The sequence below is a fragment of the Balearica regulorum genome, chromosome 1 (genome assembly GCF_011004875.1).
Source record: "Balearica regulorum gibbericeps isolate bBalReg1 chromosome 1, bBalReg1.pri, whole genome shotgun sequence".
NCBI classification, from domain to species: Eukaryota; Metazoa; Chordata; class Aves; order Gruiformes; family Gruidae; genus Balearica; species Balearica regulorum.
This window is the reverse complement of record NC_046184.1, coordinates 44,696,773-44,712,185: the sequence shown is the minus strand read 5'-3', so window position 1 is coordinate 44,712,185 and position 15,413 is coordinate 44,696,773. Positions and strand designations below refer to the sequence as shown.

At 53.7% G+C, this 15,413-nt stretch overlaps 2 protein-coding genes across 2 annotated transcripts; both read right to left on the bottom strand.

The window, feature by feature from the left end:
• Positions 1-4,156: 4,156 nt before the first annotated feature.
• MYF5 (myogenic factor 5) lies at positions 4,157-6,872 on the bottom strand. Its single transcript, XM_075747582.1, has 3 exons — positions 5,366-6,872; positions 4,778-4,853; positions 4,157-4,607 (listed from the first exon to the last, which is right to left on the bottom strand). Exons 1-3 carry the CDS (start codon positions 5,870-5,872, stop codon positions 4,414-4,416), a joined length of 777 nt encoding a protein of 258 aa, XP_075603697.1. The 5' UTR covers positions 5,873-6,872; the 3' UTR covers positions 4,157-4,413.
• Positions 6,873-11,922: 5,050 nt separating this feature from the next.
• On the bottom strand, positions 11,923-14,844 carry MYF6 (myogenic factor 6). Its single transcript, XM_075747596.1, has 3 exons — positions 13,199-14,844; positions 12,835-12,925; positions 11,923-12,578 (listed from the first exon to the last, which is right to left on the bottom strand). Exons 1-3 carry the CDS (start codon positions 13,715-13,717, stop codon positions 12,460-12,462), a joined length of 729 nt encoding a protein of 242 aa, XP_075603711.1. The 5' UTR covers positions 13,718-14,844; the 3' UTR covers positions 11,923-12,459.
• Between the last annotated feature and the right edge of the window lie 569 nt (positions 14,845-15,413).

Genomic DNA, 15,413 nt, shown 5'->3' with positions numbered 1-15,413 from the left:
GCCTCTCAGAGAGTATCAGATTCAAATGCACTCGATTTAATGCAGACACTGAGCTACCTTTCTGATCTCCCTGAGCTTGCTGACCCTCATATATCATGCCCACTATCACCTTCTTTAAGCACAGCTGAGCAACGCTTTTGGCATCAGAGCCACGAACATCTTCCAGCAGATTGCCAGGCAGTCCATAAATGTTACTAATGCTCAAAATTAAGCCGGACACCAGGACTGGATGGTGCCTATCAACTGGTCTGGGGAGCAGAAAGCAGAGAAAGTAGCTGGACTCTGCAGTACAGTGGGTTTGGCATGAGGTCCATGAGCATCCAGGATGCATAACCTCCTGGAGGAAGGCATGCGGGGCACCTGCTGAATGAAGAGAAAACATATCACAGTGTGTTCGGGAAGGGGAATAACTCCCTCTGTCCAGCTGTGGTCTGGTGGATGGGTTTATCTCTTGGACTGAATGGAGAGAAGGGCATGAGATGTAGTGAGGGCAAAGAAGGGCACTAGTGAAGCCCAAGCTAATACTCAACAGAAAACTCAAATAAAGCACAAGAAAAACAGCTCTGCAGTCTCTTTTTTACTCATTCCACTAATTCAGTTGGCGGCAGGAGGAGCCTGGACCTGATGCCCTGGGGCAGCGGGTGAACAGATGCACTGCTTGCCCCCTCCACATTTTGGGGGTGAACTCCTCCATCCCTCACACAGGGTCAAATTAGCCAGCAGGATCCCAGCCCAGTCTCCAGCTGGCCAAGCTCACTAGGTCTTTAGTTGCCAGGAAGGCAGTTGTGGCCAGCTGTAAGGCTGATAGCCCGTGCAGAGCCTGCCAAAGGTCAGCAGTGATCGGCTGGCCAGCTGCAGGTCCTCCTGTGGGACCCCAATGTCCAGCTGAGAGGAGCAAGAAGTGATGAGCGAGTCAAGGGCTCTGCAGAGGAGGAGAAGGGGAGGGAGCAGGTCTGGGGTGGGGAGAAGTCAGCTGCCTGCTGTGGTTACGTCCGACTGCTTCCAACAGGCAGGCTGAGCTGGGAAGGCAAAGATGCTGAATTTCCCCCAAAACACAGCCATGAATTTTGGGTGTTCCTAGGCATATTTTGGCAAACAGTATGAATGAAGACCTCTTCATCCTCCAAGAACAAATTACTAAAAGTTTATCATTTTTAAGCCTTACCACAGGACAAGAAAGGCCTTTTCCTACAGGGAAAATGAGTGGTTTTCCACACAAGGAACTCAGAATAAAAACACAATGCAAGCAGGATTTTTCCTACTTGGAGACAATACACAAACTCAAATGATCTGCATTATAAAAAGATATAAGTGACTAAAAACCTTGTGATGAAATTTGTTTTGCAAAGTGTACGTTAGATCTCTTCCTTCCTTGAGTTGAAATTTTCCTGATGTTATATTGAAGAGATCTCTCCTATGTTAGTTTTTTAGTGCAGCCTTTTGATCTGAGTTTAAAATATGTATTTCACTGAAGATCTCTGCTTGATTTCTCAATGAAAGGTAAAACATACAAGAAGGTCTTCGAGCACATGCACCCCCACACAAAAGCACAGCTGCCTCCCTCAGAATATAAGCTGAGAAAGCACAATTTTCAGAGGTAAAATTAAAATAAAAAATTAATGTTGTTTTTAAAATTGCACAGAATTACGCCCTTCATTGCCGTGAGCGATAGAAAACTTGCTGCGTCTGTGTTATGTTGTTCTGACACTACGAGGCATCCCTCCACCTGCCTGCCTGCGAGGTCACTGTGTGCCAGAGGCTGCAGCACTCGGTCGGGTAGTAGGAGTTGAGAGAGATGGAGCTCAGGTTTTCTAGACCATAATTTTCTCATGTATTTGTGGACACAGCCTTCCTTAAACGAAGGTGATTCATGTAGAATACAAATCTTTCTTTTCAGTTCCACTTAGTATTATTACCGAATATGCAAAATCTGATCCCAACAGCCCATCTCCCAAGGCAGCAGCCTTTTACACCCTGTTCTTCCCAATCCACAGGCTAAAGGTGGTTTGATGGTGTTAACTTCCACTCCTTCCGAGGATTACAGAACATTTCGGCTCATGGGAGCTTTGTTTATAGATGTCCTGTAATTAAGAGTTTGTTTTCTAGATGAGTAGAATGAAACCCTCAGATTGTAATCTAATCTAGTAGGATTGAGGAGGCTGTGGACAAACATCCCACAGACGGGATACTTCTCAGTCTCTGAAACACCACTTCTCAGAAGTATTGACCTTTTTGCAACTCTTAAAATGTCCGCCAGCCAAAGAGAGGTGTACATTACCAACATGTGATTTGCTAGTGTTACTCTGCATACTTCACAGGCGATCGCTTGCCAAGGTGCAGAATGAAATGCTGAAAGTTCTCCAGCTTAGCTCATTTTAAACCATCATCGCAAGTGATCTGCACTGTATTAGATCCTGGCCATAAGCAGTATCCTTGGGACGGTATTTTGGTTGAGAGAAGCGAGCACTGCAGCGCTGCAGCAACGTGTGAGAAATCGTGAATAAAAGCAGTGACGTTCACAGTCTTGCATAAGGATTTCTATGAACAGAAGGCTCAGGAAATGATCGCCCGTAACCAAGAAAGACTGTTTGAGTTAAGGCACTTGCATACTCCTGAAGCATCTGTAATGACAAGAGTGTGCAAATACCCTGTTTGTACATCTGCATGACCTCAGTCCAGGGTTTTCAAGCTTTTTCTACTCGATGATCGCTTGGGACCTATCTATATACACAGAAAGCCCATTCTGGAAAAGGCTCCTCCTGAATTACTCTGCAGGAAAGAAAACACTTACCTCAAGGTTACACAGCAAGGGCAGAAAGTGATTTTGAGGGAAGTGGGGGGTGGTGGGGGTGGTGGGGAGGCTGGCCTTGCCCTGTGTCAGAAGCACAGCTGCCAGCTGCCCAGCTGAGCAGCTCGGACAGGTAGGTGCCACCTCACTTTGTCTGTAGCCCTTTGGGGGAGGGCAAGGCCCCTCAGTGCACTGCGAAGACAGGGCGATCCCTAAGCCAGTCTTCCTTCATCCGCAGTTCAGAGACACTGCCAAAGAGCAGTCAGGTGGTAACTTTTGGTGACATGACAAAGCTGGGCTGGGTTCAAGTGAAAGATTTATCAGAGGTGAAATGCCACTTCCAGGCCCCTTGGACACCTATTGCTAACAACATAAACACAAATGGCAAATACATCCTTATCACACACTAGCGAACTGTATATCCCTTCCCACGCAGAGTGTTTATCATAGGAGACTTTTCTGGATGCACTGAAGGAGCCCATCTCTCCATCTCATCTCTTTTTTTGTGGGGGTTAGAAAAGTTTTGGATTACAACTAGAGAAGTGCAAAGGGCTGGAAATTTTTCATGGTTAGATTTAGCACCTGAAAGGAAATAATTGTTCACTCTGAAGCTCATGAATACTTGACCTGGCTATTTCTAGACCCATGCAGAGTCATGAATTTTCATCCTGGCTGATGGGACCAAAAGTGTTAGGAGCAAACAGATCTATAGTGATTTCTGAATATTGCGAAATGTACCTTGTGGATTGTGAAAGAGATACTTGTGGTTTGTTCTTACTAACTCTACTAAATTTGTCTCTGCAAGAGCACTGAGAGTGACTGACAGCAAAATTCCCCAACAGGGTATCACGGTTAGATCGTGCAGTTATTTTACAGAGGAGACCCACCATGCAATTTTAGGGCCAAATCCTGAAATATGTGTTCAGTCTTCATACCCAAAGAAACAAGGGCTTTTCCAGGGGAGAAAATAAAACAAAACAAACAAAAAAAAACCCCAAACCAAACATTAAAAAGGAAGACAACTGTGAAATATTACTTTTACTCTTGCAGAAGATAAAGGAAACTCTGCCCATAGCAGGAGAAGAATGGAGAATTTGACCCTCCGCATTTTCGTTCCTCCATGAGCCGCCTCAGAATAACACCCACTGGTGATGGGAGAAACAGGCTCCCAGGCCCCATCCCGGCAAGACGCAGCATCTCCCGGCCCAGGACTGCCGCGACGAGGCAGATCTCGGTGCGGGCAGGAGCCGGGGGTGACCGAGCCTGGGCTGGGACCAAACACAGATGCCGGCGGGCACCCCGCAGCCAGGGCTCGCTGTCCCCCCCCAATACCAGAGAATGCACTTAAAGAACATCAGGCTAGAGAGCTCTCTTACAGCACGTTTTATTTGCAGCGGGGTTTCCAGGGTAGCGCATGTGTCCCGAGCCCCAGGGTCTGTGTGCCCCGGGGGACCCCGGGCCGGGGCCCGGCGGGGCGCTTTGCCCCCAGCCCCGGAGGGAGGCGGCGGCCAAGCGGCGCTTGGGGCTGCCCCTCTCGCCCGAGAAGCGTTCGCAGGAGGCGGCTGGGAGAGGAGAGCGGCCCCGGAGGCGGCGGCAGGCGCGGGGTGCCGGCCCCTCCGGACCCCTCATAGCGCTTGGTAGGTCCGTCGGGGCGGCGGCGTCCCGGGCGTCCCCGGACCCGAGTCGATGCTGGCGCTGGGCGAGAGGGAGTCGGCGTCGCGGAGGGGCAGCCCCGACTCCTCCGCCGGGGAGAGGCGGTCCACGATGCTGGAGAGGCAGTCCAGGCTGGACAGGGCGCTGCTCTGCTCGGCGACATACCCTGCGGCCGGGGGACCGGGGCGGGTGGGAAGGGGGGGGGGGAAGGACACGGCAGCGCGTTACAGCGGGGTCTCGCGCTGCCCCCCCCCCAAGTGCCGCGGGGAGCGGGGCGGCACCCCCGGCCCCCGCCTCCACCCTCCGCGCCCGCGGCTGCCGGCGGGTCGGGCTTACCGTGGGCCATCTCGGAGCAGTAGACGGCGTCGAAGCTGCTGCCTCTCGCCGACCAGACGGGGCTGCCGCAGTCGGCCTGCAAGACAGCGAGGGGCGAGTGCCGGCCCGGCCGCCGCCCCCCTCCCCGGGGGCCAGTGGGACGCTTCCCCCGGAGGGAAGGTGCTTTAAAGCCCGGCGGGGAGGGAGCCGGCGCCCACGGGGGAGCGGGGCAGCAGCTCCCCGGCCAGGCTGCCTCTGGGCAGCGCCTTCCCCGTCTCCCCCCCCGCCCCACGCCTTATCCCTCTGCTGCTTCGCGCTAAGGGGGAGAGGGAGGGGAATACGAGCCCCCGGGGGCTGGGGCGCTTGCTGGGTGCCCTCTGGCAGCGTTACCGTTCCCCCATGCATTCCCGGAAAGCCCATGTGCATGCTCAGCGTTAAATCTGAGAAGGGACCTGTTTTAACCTAAATCGTCTGCCTTTTCCTGATGTTCGGCTGCATTCGGCCGGTTCCACACCCTTGGGACTGGTCCCACAACGCTGGGCCGAGGGGGACCTGCCCACGGGCCTTCCTGGGGTCCCCACGGCCCCATCGCTCCTGCTTCTCTCTTACCATCCCATCAGAGCAGCTGGAAGTGGGGCTGGTCGGTTCGGAGCAGCTCTGTCCCGGCAGGTGATAGTAGTTTTCTACCTGTTCCCTCAAGAGCTCCTGGAGGCTCTCGATGTATCTGATGGCGTTTCTCAGGATCTCCACTTTGGGGAGTCTTTGGTTGGGGTTGGCAGTGGTGCACCTCTTCAGGGTCTCAAACGCCTGGTTCACTTTCTTCAGCCTCCTCCTCTCCCTCATGGTGGCCGCTTTCCGCCGGTCCATTGTGGTGGATTTTCTCTTGCAGGCTTTGCAAGCCCACATGAGGCAGTGGCCGGCCTGGTGGTGGCCAGTGGGAGCTCGGACATGCTCCTCTTCCTCGGAGCAGGCGGGCTCGGGGGGCTTGTGGACGCCGAAGGCAGGCAGGTCCCTGGGCTCAAAATCCTCGGGGAACTCACCCTCCGGGGAGGAGAGGCAGGAGCTGTCATAGAAGAGCTCGGAGGGGGAGAACTGGCAGCTGTCCATCACCTCCATCCTTGCAGCGGAGGCGTCAGTGTGGGACGGCAGCCACCGGCTCTCGGCGAGGCGCTCTGCAGCGCGCTGGGGCAATTTCCTCAGTAATTAGCGACCTGAGACGAAGTGTCCTTTGGCTGATGCGGGGGGCCCTTATATATACACACATGTAAAGGGAGGCTGGTCCGCAGCGGCCAGTCTTTATTAGCATATCCCACCACATCCCCGCCGGGGGCTGTCTGGGCAAGCCCCCTCCAGTCCCCAGGAGACAATTTGCTCCGCACCGCTCCTTTGGAGAGCCGTGAGCTGGGCACTTCTGTAATGAATGACCTCCCCAGAACTGGTTGCGACGTCTCCGAAGTTTCAGCCAAGTATGGGAATTTGCAGTTTTGGTATGGAAAGAGAAAGACGGGCGGTGGACGCGCACGAACCACTGACATTTCCTACAGAGTCGTTCCTCGTCCCTGTGTTCCCATCTCCCATCACAGGCTGCAGCAGGAGGCACATCGGCTCTCCCCACGGGAGAATTAACGCAGACCCCCCCCCCCCCGTAGGACCTACAGTGTCTACTTGCGTATTTTTATTCCCCACAGTCCAGGTCTAACCCGAAACAATTTACCCCTCTTTTCAGACCTAAGATTTGTTCGTTTATCTTGGGGAGCGCTTTGTCCTGTAATTAAAGCTATGTCACCAACCGTTCAGATTTACAAAGTAGAGGACAAAAATGCACAGCTACGTGTGGCCAGGAGAGACGAGGAGGGGGGGGAACCCAGATTTTAGTGCTGTCGGATCAGGTCACGGGGGAAAGTACTCACAAAGAAAAGTGTACGTGTTTGCTCCGAGACAAATCCCCTTCCCATTCCTTCTCCTACTCGTGTGACCCGGTGCTGCTAGAGACACAACAGTTGAGCAGTGCTTTGGGCTTGCTAATTTTCTGCTTTCAGGCAAACTCGTACCGTTACAGATGCGTCCCAGCTGCCAGTGCAACAAACCCCTCCTGGAAGTGTAAAATTTCTAACCCCGCAATCCCTAAGTAACTTTACACAAGTCGGGGACAAAAGCTTCGCAGAGCTCCAGCCGCAGCAGTAGCTGAGCGGAGCGGTGCAAGGGTCATTAGAGTGGTAATGAAGCCATTTAACAGGCATTTGCTAACGCGCAGGAATCCTTTGGTTTCATCCAGGTGGCTTTTGTAGTTGAGGAAAATATTATGAGAAGGCAAAGGAAACCTTCCCTACCTGGGAATAAAATTATGTGACCTAGGTTAACTCAAACGGAGAACAAGTGACCCAGCAGCAGGTCAAACGCTACGGAGCCGGTCTGTGCGCCCAGGAAAAAGGCGTCTTCAGTTAGCCTCTCTTCAGGAAGAGGTAATGCGGAGGGCACGGCGATCCGGTTGTCTCACGGAGCCGCTCAAGGCGGGTAGGGAACACCTCCGTAGAGAGGTGCCTTGCACAAGCGCACACCGCTGGGAAGCTTCCCGATCCGCCCGGGCGCGGCGAGGAGCGGCCGGCAGCTGTGGCTGGGGATGGGGCTGCAGACACCCCATATGCTCCTTGTCCCCTCTCCCCAACCCACCCAAAAGGCGGATCTCCACTCTTAGGCTAAAACTTTTCCTTTAAAAAAAAAAATATTAACCCCCCCCCCGCCCCCCCATGCACACATTCTTCTTCCTAAGAGCAAATGCATAATTATCTAAAGGTTGGGGAAGGCGACGTCTGCACCCTTTCGGTTTATTTGGGGCCATAAACGGGGGGAGCCCCCTTTGAAATGAATACTGTAGGAAAAGCTGAGAGTTGATAAAGGAGTAAAGTTACAGAAATGAGAAAGCTCAGAATTTCAGGCTTCTGCCACTCCGAGGTGCAGGTTGCTGTTTCGCTGGGCCACGTCTGAAACAGGGCAGCTCCCTATTGTTTTCCTAAGCACCCGTCCGTCGGGAGGGGTTCTGCTCGGCAGTAACTTGAACTCTTCACTCGGCTGTGGCGTGCACGCACACACGGACACACAGACACAATTTGATTTACCACGTTTACGCTGGCTAAAATAGACCTGTTTACAGATTTATGCTTTGTGCACAAATAAACTTGATCTTTAAAGTGCCGGTTGCAGTTCTGATCACCTTTCAGCGGTTTCTGTCCAAGCATGCACTGTGGATCTCCCGGTGCACAATGCCAACCTCCTGGGTCCCGCTCTCCTGGCGTGCAGAGCTTTAGCTCGCAACTTTTAACTCCTAATCCAGCGGGGCTGGGGTTGGTAAGAAACATGCCTTTTCCCAAAAGTCTTTGAGGACCTGGGAACATTTGTTTCCTTTTTCCTTGAATGTTCTGGGGGAAGGAGAAGAAAGGATGGAAGACCCTGTCACTCAGGAAGAAAAAAAATATCTGTAATTAGTATCCCTTAAGAGCCCCCGGCTCCTCTGGTAAAGTGATCTCAAAACAAATTTGCAAAAGTGCAGTAGACGAGTGGAACTAAAGAAAGGGGAGAGAAAACACAAACTACAAGGCTGGCTAATGAGGCTGCTGGGGGGGGGAGGGGGGGGGGGCGCGGGGGCTAGTGCTGCATTTCAGGAGGCTCAAGTCCTAAAAGCGGGAACAGCCTGAGCACCAGACACCGTCTGCTGCTGTGGCTGGGTCGGGAGAAAACGGTGAATGTGTCGGGACCTCTTTAAATGGTGTTCCTCACCCCAACCCTCCCCGCTCCACAGCACCTCCCGTGCCGCACCTATTTCTGGAGGGATTCAATCCCATGTGGGGACCATTTCCAGAGCGTGCAATCTTTTTCCAAGCCCCATGCATTTCTATTTAAGCATAGAAAATCCGACCGAAACCATAAGTCACCGGCCCGGGGGGTGGGAGGGGGTGAGAGGTGTTTGGGACCCACCTGAGCGCGCCCCGTCGTGCCCGCGGGGGTTCGATCCCCCACCGCCGCCCCGGGCCCGCGGAGCGCCCTCAGCGCGCCCCCGCACCTCCTCAAAGCACTGCGCGGATCCCCCGCGGACCGCCGGCCTCGCCGGAGTGAACGCCCGGGCCCCGGTGCAGGACGGTAACCGGCAGCGACAGCGTTATTTAGGGATGCATTTTATTTAATGGTTCGTGCGGGGACGGCGACGGCCGACACAAGGGAAGCCGCAGCCGCGTCGCTCAGGGCCGCCTTTGCCCCTCGCCTCTCCCCTCCCGCGGTCGGTGGGTGCCGGTGCCGGCGGCGAGGGCTCCTCCGAGCCGCCCCGCCAGCAAAACTGTTTCCCAGTTGGGCTGGTGGGGCCGGGCTCTTCCAGCCGTGTGAGAAACGTTTGGTTCCCCCCAGCGCTGGGAACCGTGCGCACCTAAGTAAACACATTAGTACCTGCCAGAGGGATTTGTATAGAAGACAGCTGAAGAAGGCATTGGCCTCTGCTGACACTCTGGGACTCCCAGGAGAGATCAAAGGAACACGAGGGGGTTTTTAGCAGCCTTGAGACTGGGAAAAGTTGCTAGTTCCTGCTATCGGAGGGACGTCCCAGCGAGCACATGGTTCAATTATTCAACCTCCTCCCTCCCCTGCCCCCCACTCCCATTCCCCAGCTCTTTCTCAACAGAAAGGTGGACACTCTGGAAAAATTGTACGGGTTCCCCAAGGCAGCAACGATCCAAGCAGGAATTTTCCCCGTGGAAATAGCTGCTGGGTCGACGCCTGCCCGCCTTGCCTTCGACCTCAGAAAATAAAGCCCGTTGCCGGCTGCCCGCCTCCCTTCTCCGAGTTTCAGGCGGTTTTATGGACGAAAATCCAGACGCACAATAAAAAATGGGCTTTAAACTCTCGATGGCGTCACTTCAGAAAAGTGCGGTGACAAGGCAGTGGCACTGCGGACACCCCGTCTCCCCTCACCCATCGCTTCCCCGTGTGCAGCCGGCGCAGCGGGGCGCTCCTGGCCCCGCAGGCAGCTAGGGCGGGCGGCGGTGCGCTGCCGGGCCGGGCACCCCGCACCGCTGAGGCGGCCACACCGCTCCCGCACCCCTGCTCTCCTGGGGGAGCGAGCAGGTGGAGGAGAGGGAAGCCGGTGTTCAGCTTTCCGGGAGCAGCGCTCCAGACCATGTCTCTCGTGTTAAATAAACTGCAGCGGGGCGGAGGGAGCGGGAGGGGGCACTTGCATTGGTGTAAAAACTTCGATGACTCCGGAAAAAGACTTGATTAAATCACAAACCTCTTGTCCTTACCCAGTTATTACCCTTTGATTTGTGATTCCAGGGCCCTGTTTGCTTTGGCTGGGGACTTAGGTAAAGATTATCGTTATTAATATCAAACACAAACATTTTAATTGCAGACACACTGAGGACCTTCACTGGGAAGCCCGGCATATCAGTCGCAGCCGCGGGGGTCACGGAGAGTCTCTTCGGGAGGTATTTTCTTTATTTAATGAAAACCCCCCTTCCTTTAGGCAAACTTATTCCAAACAATCGCTCAAGTTACCCCGCTGCTGGAGGAGACCCTGCCGTAGGGGTCCTGCCAGGCGGACGGGCGAGTTCGTTGAGGTTAATGCGGGGCTGAGGGCAAACCTGACAGCAGGATGGCGGGGTGCTGGCGTGACACGGTGGTTTCGGGGTGCCCAACAACCGCTCCTGCCCTGCTGCGGGAAGCGGGTCCTGCGGGGCTTCGTTCGGCCGGTGCTGCATCAGGCGTAGTGAATGAGCTGCCTGTAGCCCTTCTGCCTGACCCGGCGGGGATCGGAACAAGTTATTAAGGAAAGAGACGACTGCTAACCCGATCTGACACACTCTGCTGCTGAGCAAGTCCCTTCGCTACAGAAGCAAACTATAGCATCTTCGCTTTTTCGCTAAAATGCAGTTACACGCAAGAATCCGCGTTCCCCGAAGCGCCGCTTTCTGAAGCGCCCGAGAGTTCCCCAAGGCAAAGGGGGGTATTTGAAACGAGAAGAATGGGGGAAACTGTCCTATCACCACGTTGCCACCGCCCTGTGCCGCCGCAATTACTCTTTACAACACAGTATCTCAGCAGAGAGCAATCAGAGCGAGTACTTAACCTTTTTAAAAACCAGTTTGGCCGCGGTGGCACAAAAAGGGAGGAAGGAGGGCACAGCGATGGGAGAGCCAGCTCTCAGGGCCGCCTCTCTCAGGAGCTTCCCCTTCAGACGGACGTACCCGTGCTAGTGCCGGCCGCGAAGGGCGAGACCTTCCAGAAACGTGGCTGTGACCCTTCAAAAAACAAAAACAAAAAATAAATCAAGGGTTAAAGCTGACGAGGAGAGCGCCCGCGGGCAGAGTTGAAGTAGCGTCCCTTTGCTTTTGTCAGCTCTCTGGCGAGCCCCGTGTGTGTGTGTAGGGCAGTGTGTTCTGTTTCCCGGTGGTCGCCCTTTCCCGGGGTATGAACAATCTGTTACAAACCGTAATGCTCTGATGTGAACAGCTCCGCTCCACCATCCTCAGAGAGGCTGTGTTTTTTTACATCACTGAGTGAAAGGCTTCATATGTTGTTACCCCCCTCCTCCCCCAACCCCTTTTCGGCCGCTTAACTCTTTCCTCCCTGAGGGACCCCATTCTCTTCTCCCTCGGGCTCAAGGAAGTCCAAGGGGAGTTACCTTTCCTGGGAAGAAATCACAGCCCACAGCCCCCAAGGGAGCGGGCTCCTGTCCCAGCCTTGTGCTGCCTCGTCAGGGTAGCAGGCCCATCAATTTTGCCGCAAACAAGGCTTGGGTTCAAGTCCTCCGGTGCCGAGAAGAAAAGGTGAGACGCGCTCAGCTTCTTTTCTCCCGGACCGCAGGGGAGCTCTTTGCTATTCCCCTAAGCTCGCCCACCATGTGCAGGACAAGGCCGAAGCAGCGTCCCTGCCTGGCGAGCTATGCAAGCGGCACTGTCGGACATTTTGGGGGAGTCATGAACATGCGGTCCTAAATAAGGAGAGACGCTCCTTAGAGGAGAAAACGAAGGAAAAATCTGTCCTGAGAGCTGCCCCCCAGTCACACGGGTCGTGTCTCGGCTACACGTTTGACTCTTCAGGTCTTGGTCTCGCTGAAGTCAGTGGCGGGTTTTAACTCTGGGATCGGGTTATTATTGAATTAGGAGGTGGTGGGGGGGAAACACTGTAACACAAAGAGCTTTATTTTACAATCCAAGAAATCCGTCTGTTCTTATATACAATATCACATTCCACCATTTAAATATATATTTGTTATGTTTACAAAAGTAAAGATAGTACTAAAATTATTTACAGGAACGAAACGAGGTGGGAACTCTTTAAATACGACTAAGACGAAATGCAACCAACGGCTTCACTCAGACAGGAATGAACTTTCCGGTGAGTCTCAGACAAAGCGGATCACCAGTACATAGGTAAGTATTTTAAATTAAAAAAAAAAAAAAAAAAGGAGGGGTGGTCTATGCAACACAATTTAAAGAAAACAAAACTCAGGGGAAAAAAAAAAAGGAAAGAAAAAGGGGGAAAGTCTGTTTGGCTCGAGTCAGTGAGAGCCATTTTCTTTGGGGTAGGTGTACCTTGACTCGACCTTAACAAGGCCCCTGCCTGGGCTTTCCACTGTGTTAATTTGCTTCATTACTTAGTTTAGAGGGAAGGGGGTGGGGGCTCCATCTCCTTTAACTATACTACCAGAGCAACCGGATTTATTTCTCCACCACTTCCTCCACGCTGGGTAGTTTGGGCTCGTCGGAAGAAATACTGTCCACAATGGAAGAGAGACAGCGAAGGCTGCTGGAGGCCGACGACTCGACGATGGAGCCTCCTGCGCAACGAGAGAAAAGGGATTAAAAAGCAAACCGTTCCTCCTCGCCGGGCCTGCGGCGCAGGGCTCCCGGCAGGCGGAGAGCCCCGGTGCCGGAGGGTGAGAGACCGTTGGCGGTCGCGACCGTTAGGGACTGCGACCGTTAGGGCAAGGGATGGGCGCGCAGCAGCGGGGCGGCGAGTCAGCAGGGCCCGGCAGCGGCAGCGGCGACCGCTCCGCGGCGCACACGGAGGACGGCGGCCGCGGTGCGAGTTACCTTCCTTGGGGCTGACTCCTAGGGCTCGGGAATGGTCAGAAACGCTTTGCCAGTCGGAGCTGCAGGTGCTCAGGAAGTCTGAACTGGGGATCTGCGGCACACACACACACGGGGGCGGCGGGGGGAGACACGGGGAGAGGACGGGTATTAGTAAGGTGGACCGCGGCTCCCCGGGACGGGCTGGCTGCCCGCCGGAGATCCGAGGAGCTCGCAGGTTCCTCGAGGAGCCCTTTCCGCTCCCGCGAACCTGCCCGGCCGCCCGGGCCGCCGCAGAGGCCCTGCCGAGGAGGAGGGGAGGGTGCGGGAGCGGCGGTTTCGCAGCTGGATGCCAGGGCGGCGGGAGGAATCAAGCGGCAGTGCTTACATTTCCCTGCTTGGGGCTGAAGCTGAAGGGGTCCCCCCCGATCTCCTGCATTTTCTCCTGCTGATCCAGCCTGTGCAAGAGGTCCTGCAGCCTCTCGATGTAGCTGATGGCGCTCCTCAGGATTTCCACCTTGGGTAGCCTCTGATTGGGGTTTGCCACAGTCCGCCTTTTCAGAGCCTCGAAGGCTTCGTTGATCTTCTTCAGTCTCCTCCTCTCCCGCAGGGTGGCTGCTTTCCGTCTGTCCGTGGGGGCTGACTTTCTCTTGCAAGTTTTACAAGCCCAGATCAAACACTGGCCGGGGCAATGAGGGGGTTGTAGTCCCGGGGGTGCCAGCACATGCTCCTCTCCGCTGCTGTCACTGCCGGCCTCTGGCGGCATTTGGTCCTGACAGGGGGACAAGGTACCATCGCTGCCTGGGTACAGCGGGGATCCCTCGGCCATCTCCAGCTGCTGCAGGGCTCCATTCTCCCCATCCAAGTAGAAGAAATAGGAGCCAGTTTCAAAAAGGTCCATCATCATGCTGTCCCTCGGCCTCTCTGCCTGCTTGAGTTGGGTGCCAGGCTCAAAAACACCCTGAGGAACAACCCAGATGGAATTTAATTAGTGCAGTGACATAAGTCCCCCCCTGCTTTATATAGGAGCTGCTGAAACCCTATCCAACTTTTAGCTGTCGCGGTGCATCACCCTCCAAAACTGATTCCAGCCAGTCTCCTGGGCGCTGTCCTGAGAACATCTCCTATTTAGAAGGGGGAGGGGGGGGGCACAAGGGGAGGGAGGCAAATTAAAAAAAAAAAAGGGGGGGGGGAACAAGCAAAAAAGAAAAATACAATCCAGGTTCCCCCCCCAGCCCTCCAGAATCCCATGAGCTCCGGGTGCAGCAAAGGGATGCGAGGTGGGGGCTCGGGAGCCATGTCCGGGTGCAGCGGGAGGCCCCGTCCCCGCTGCCGAGCCTGCGGCGGCACGATGGGAGGACAAAGACACGGGGCTTCACAGGGAGCCCTCCCCCAGCCCACCCCTCACACCCCCCAGCGCACACTCCTTGCCCCGGTGCTAAGTATAGATCTATAAGGAGAGATTTCAAAGGCAGCCATCACTCTCCAAATAGATGGGTTAATATTTTCAGAAGAAGCCCCTGCTATTCTCTCCGCCTCCTCCCTTGAAGCATGCCATTCCTGTGACCCAAGCCACTCGGGCCAGCCCAAGGTTAGGAGCCAAGCTCACTGTTCCTCCACACACAGGGAAGGTTGCCAAGGCAGAGCCTTGCTGCGGTGCCGAAGCACCCACGGTTATTGCACCCCAGCTTAAGTCTTTTAAGCTGAACTTTCCCCTGTTACCCATGAGGTGACAGGAGTGATTCCAGGTGACTGGGTTACAGTCTGATGAGGCTCTCCAGAAAGTCCCTGTCCTTGACAGTGGTTAGGGTAAGCAAAACCCAGGCATTCAGTGTAACTGCAGTTTAATCCCTTGGGCCTGGCAAGGCATATAGAGCTTCCTAGCCCCTGAGACAGAAATGGAGCTTGTGATCACTCTCTGTTAGCGTATCCTGTAATGTCACATCATGTGTAGTTTTCTCTTACATCAAGAAGGAGAAGGTATGGGAAAATGACCTGTTTGCCTCTTTCCCTCCCTGGACTGCCTTGTGTTCCTTTAATCCCATGTAATTTCTCTATGTACACGTATATATGTGTATATGCATATATATGTATGTGTCCACATCTATAGACACACATGTATCTATGTATAAGTATGTGGATAAGTAAGTATATTTCTGTGTGTGCATATATGTGTGTATATATATATGTAACATACATATATGTGTATGCTTTTTCATACAAACTCACGGTAATATATGAAGAGTGGACGAAGCCCCTGGAATACCTCAATATCTCTCAAATGTAGCTTCTAACTTCATTCTTTCTGAAGGGAACTGTTGCATTTTTTGTTCATTTCTAAAAACTACAATGAAATTGATCATTCACTTGACTGTTTCTGCAAAACTGATTGCAAACCAATTTTTTGCAGTCAAAAATCTTAAAGAATAGTTGTGATTTTGTTTTGACCAAATCAGTGTTGTTGGAATGGATCTCATTTCTGCTTTAATGAGGCAGAACAATATTCAGTTTTGGATGAGACAGAGAAATTCAGACTGTTCTCAGCGAAACTAATTTTGATATTAATATTCCAGCACTGAGATTTTTTTCCTCTTCAAATTAAG

What these genes read in the sequence shown, in the direction of transcription:
- MYF6 (XM_075747596.1), bottom strand. Translation starts at nt 13,717, where the DNA reads ATGATGATGGACCTTTTTGAAACTGGCTCCTATTTCTTCTACTTGGAT. An exon ending in TCAGCCCCAAGCAGGGAAAT is followed by an intron (nt 12,926 to 13,198) that starts GTAAGCACTGCC and finishes TGTGTGCCGCAG; the next exon opens with ATCCCCAGTTCAGACTTCCT. An exon ending in AGGAGTCAGCCCCAAGGAAG is followed by an intron (nt 12,579 to 12,834) that starts GTAACTCGCACC and finishes CTCGTTGCGCAG; the next exon opens with GAGGCTCCATCGTCGAGTCG.
- MYF5 (XM_075747582.1), bottom strand. Translation starts at nt 5,872, where the DNA reads ATGGAGGTGATGGACAGCTGCCAGTTCTCCCCCTCCGAGCTCTTCTAT. An exon ending in CCAGCTGCTCTGATGGGATG is followed by an intron (nt 4,854 to 5,365) that starts GTAAGAGAGAAG and finishes GCTGTCTTGCAG; the next exon opens with GCCGACTGCGGCAGCCCCGT. An exon ending in CTGCTCCGAGATGGCCCACG is followed by an intron (nt 4,608 to 4,777) that starts GTAAGCCCGACC and finishes CCCCGGCCGCAG; the next exon opens with GGTATGTCGCCGAGCAGAGC.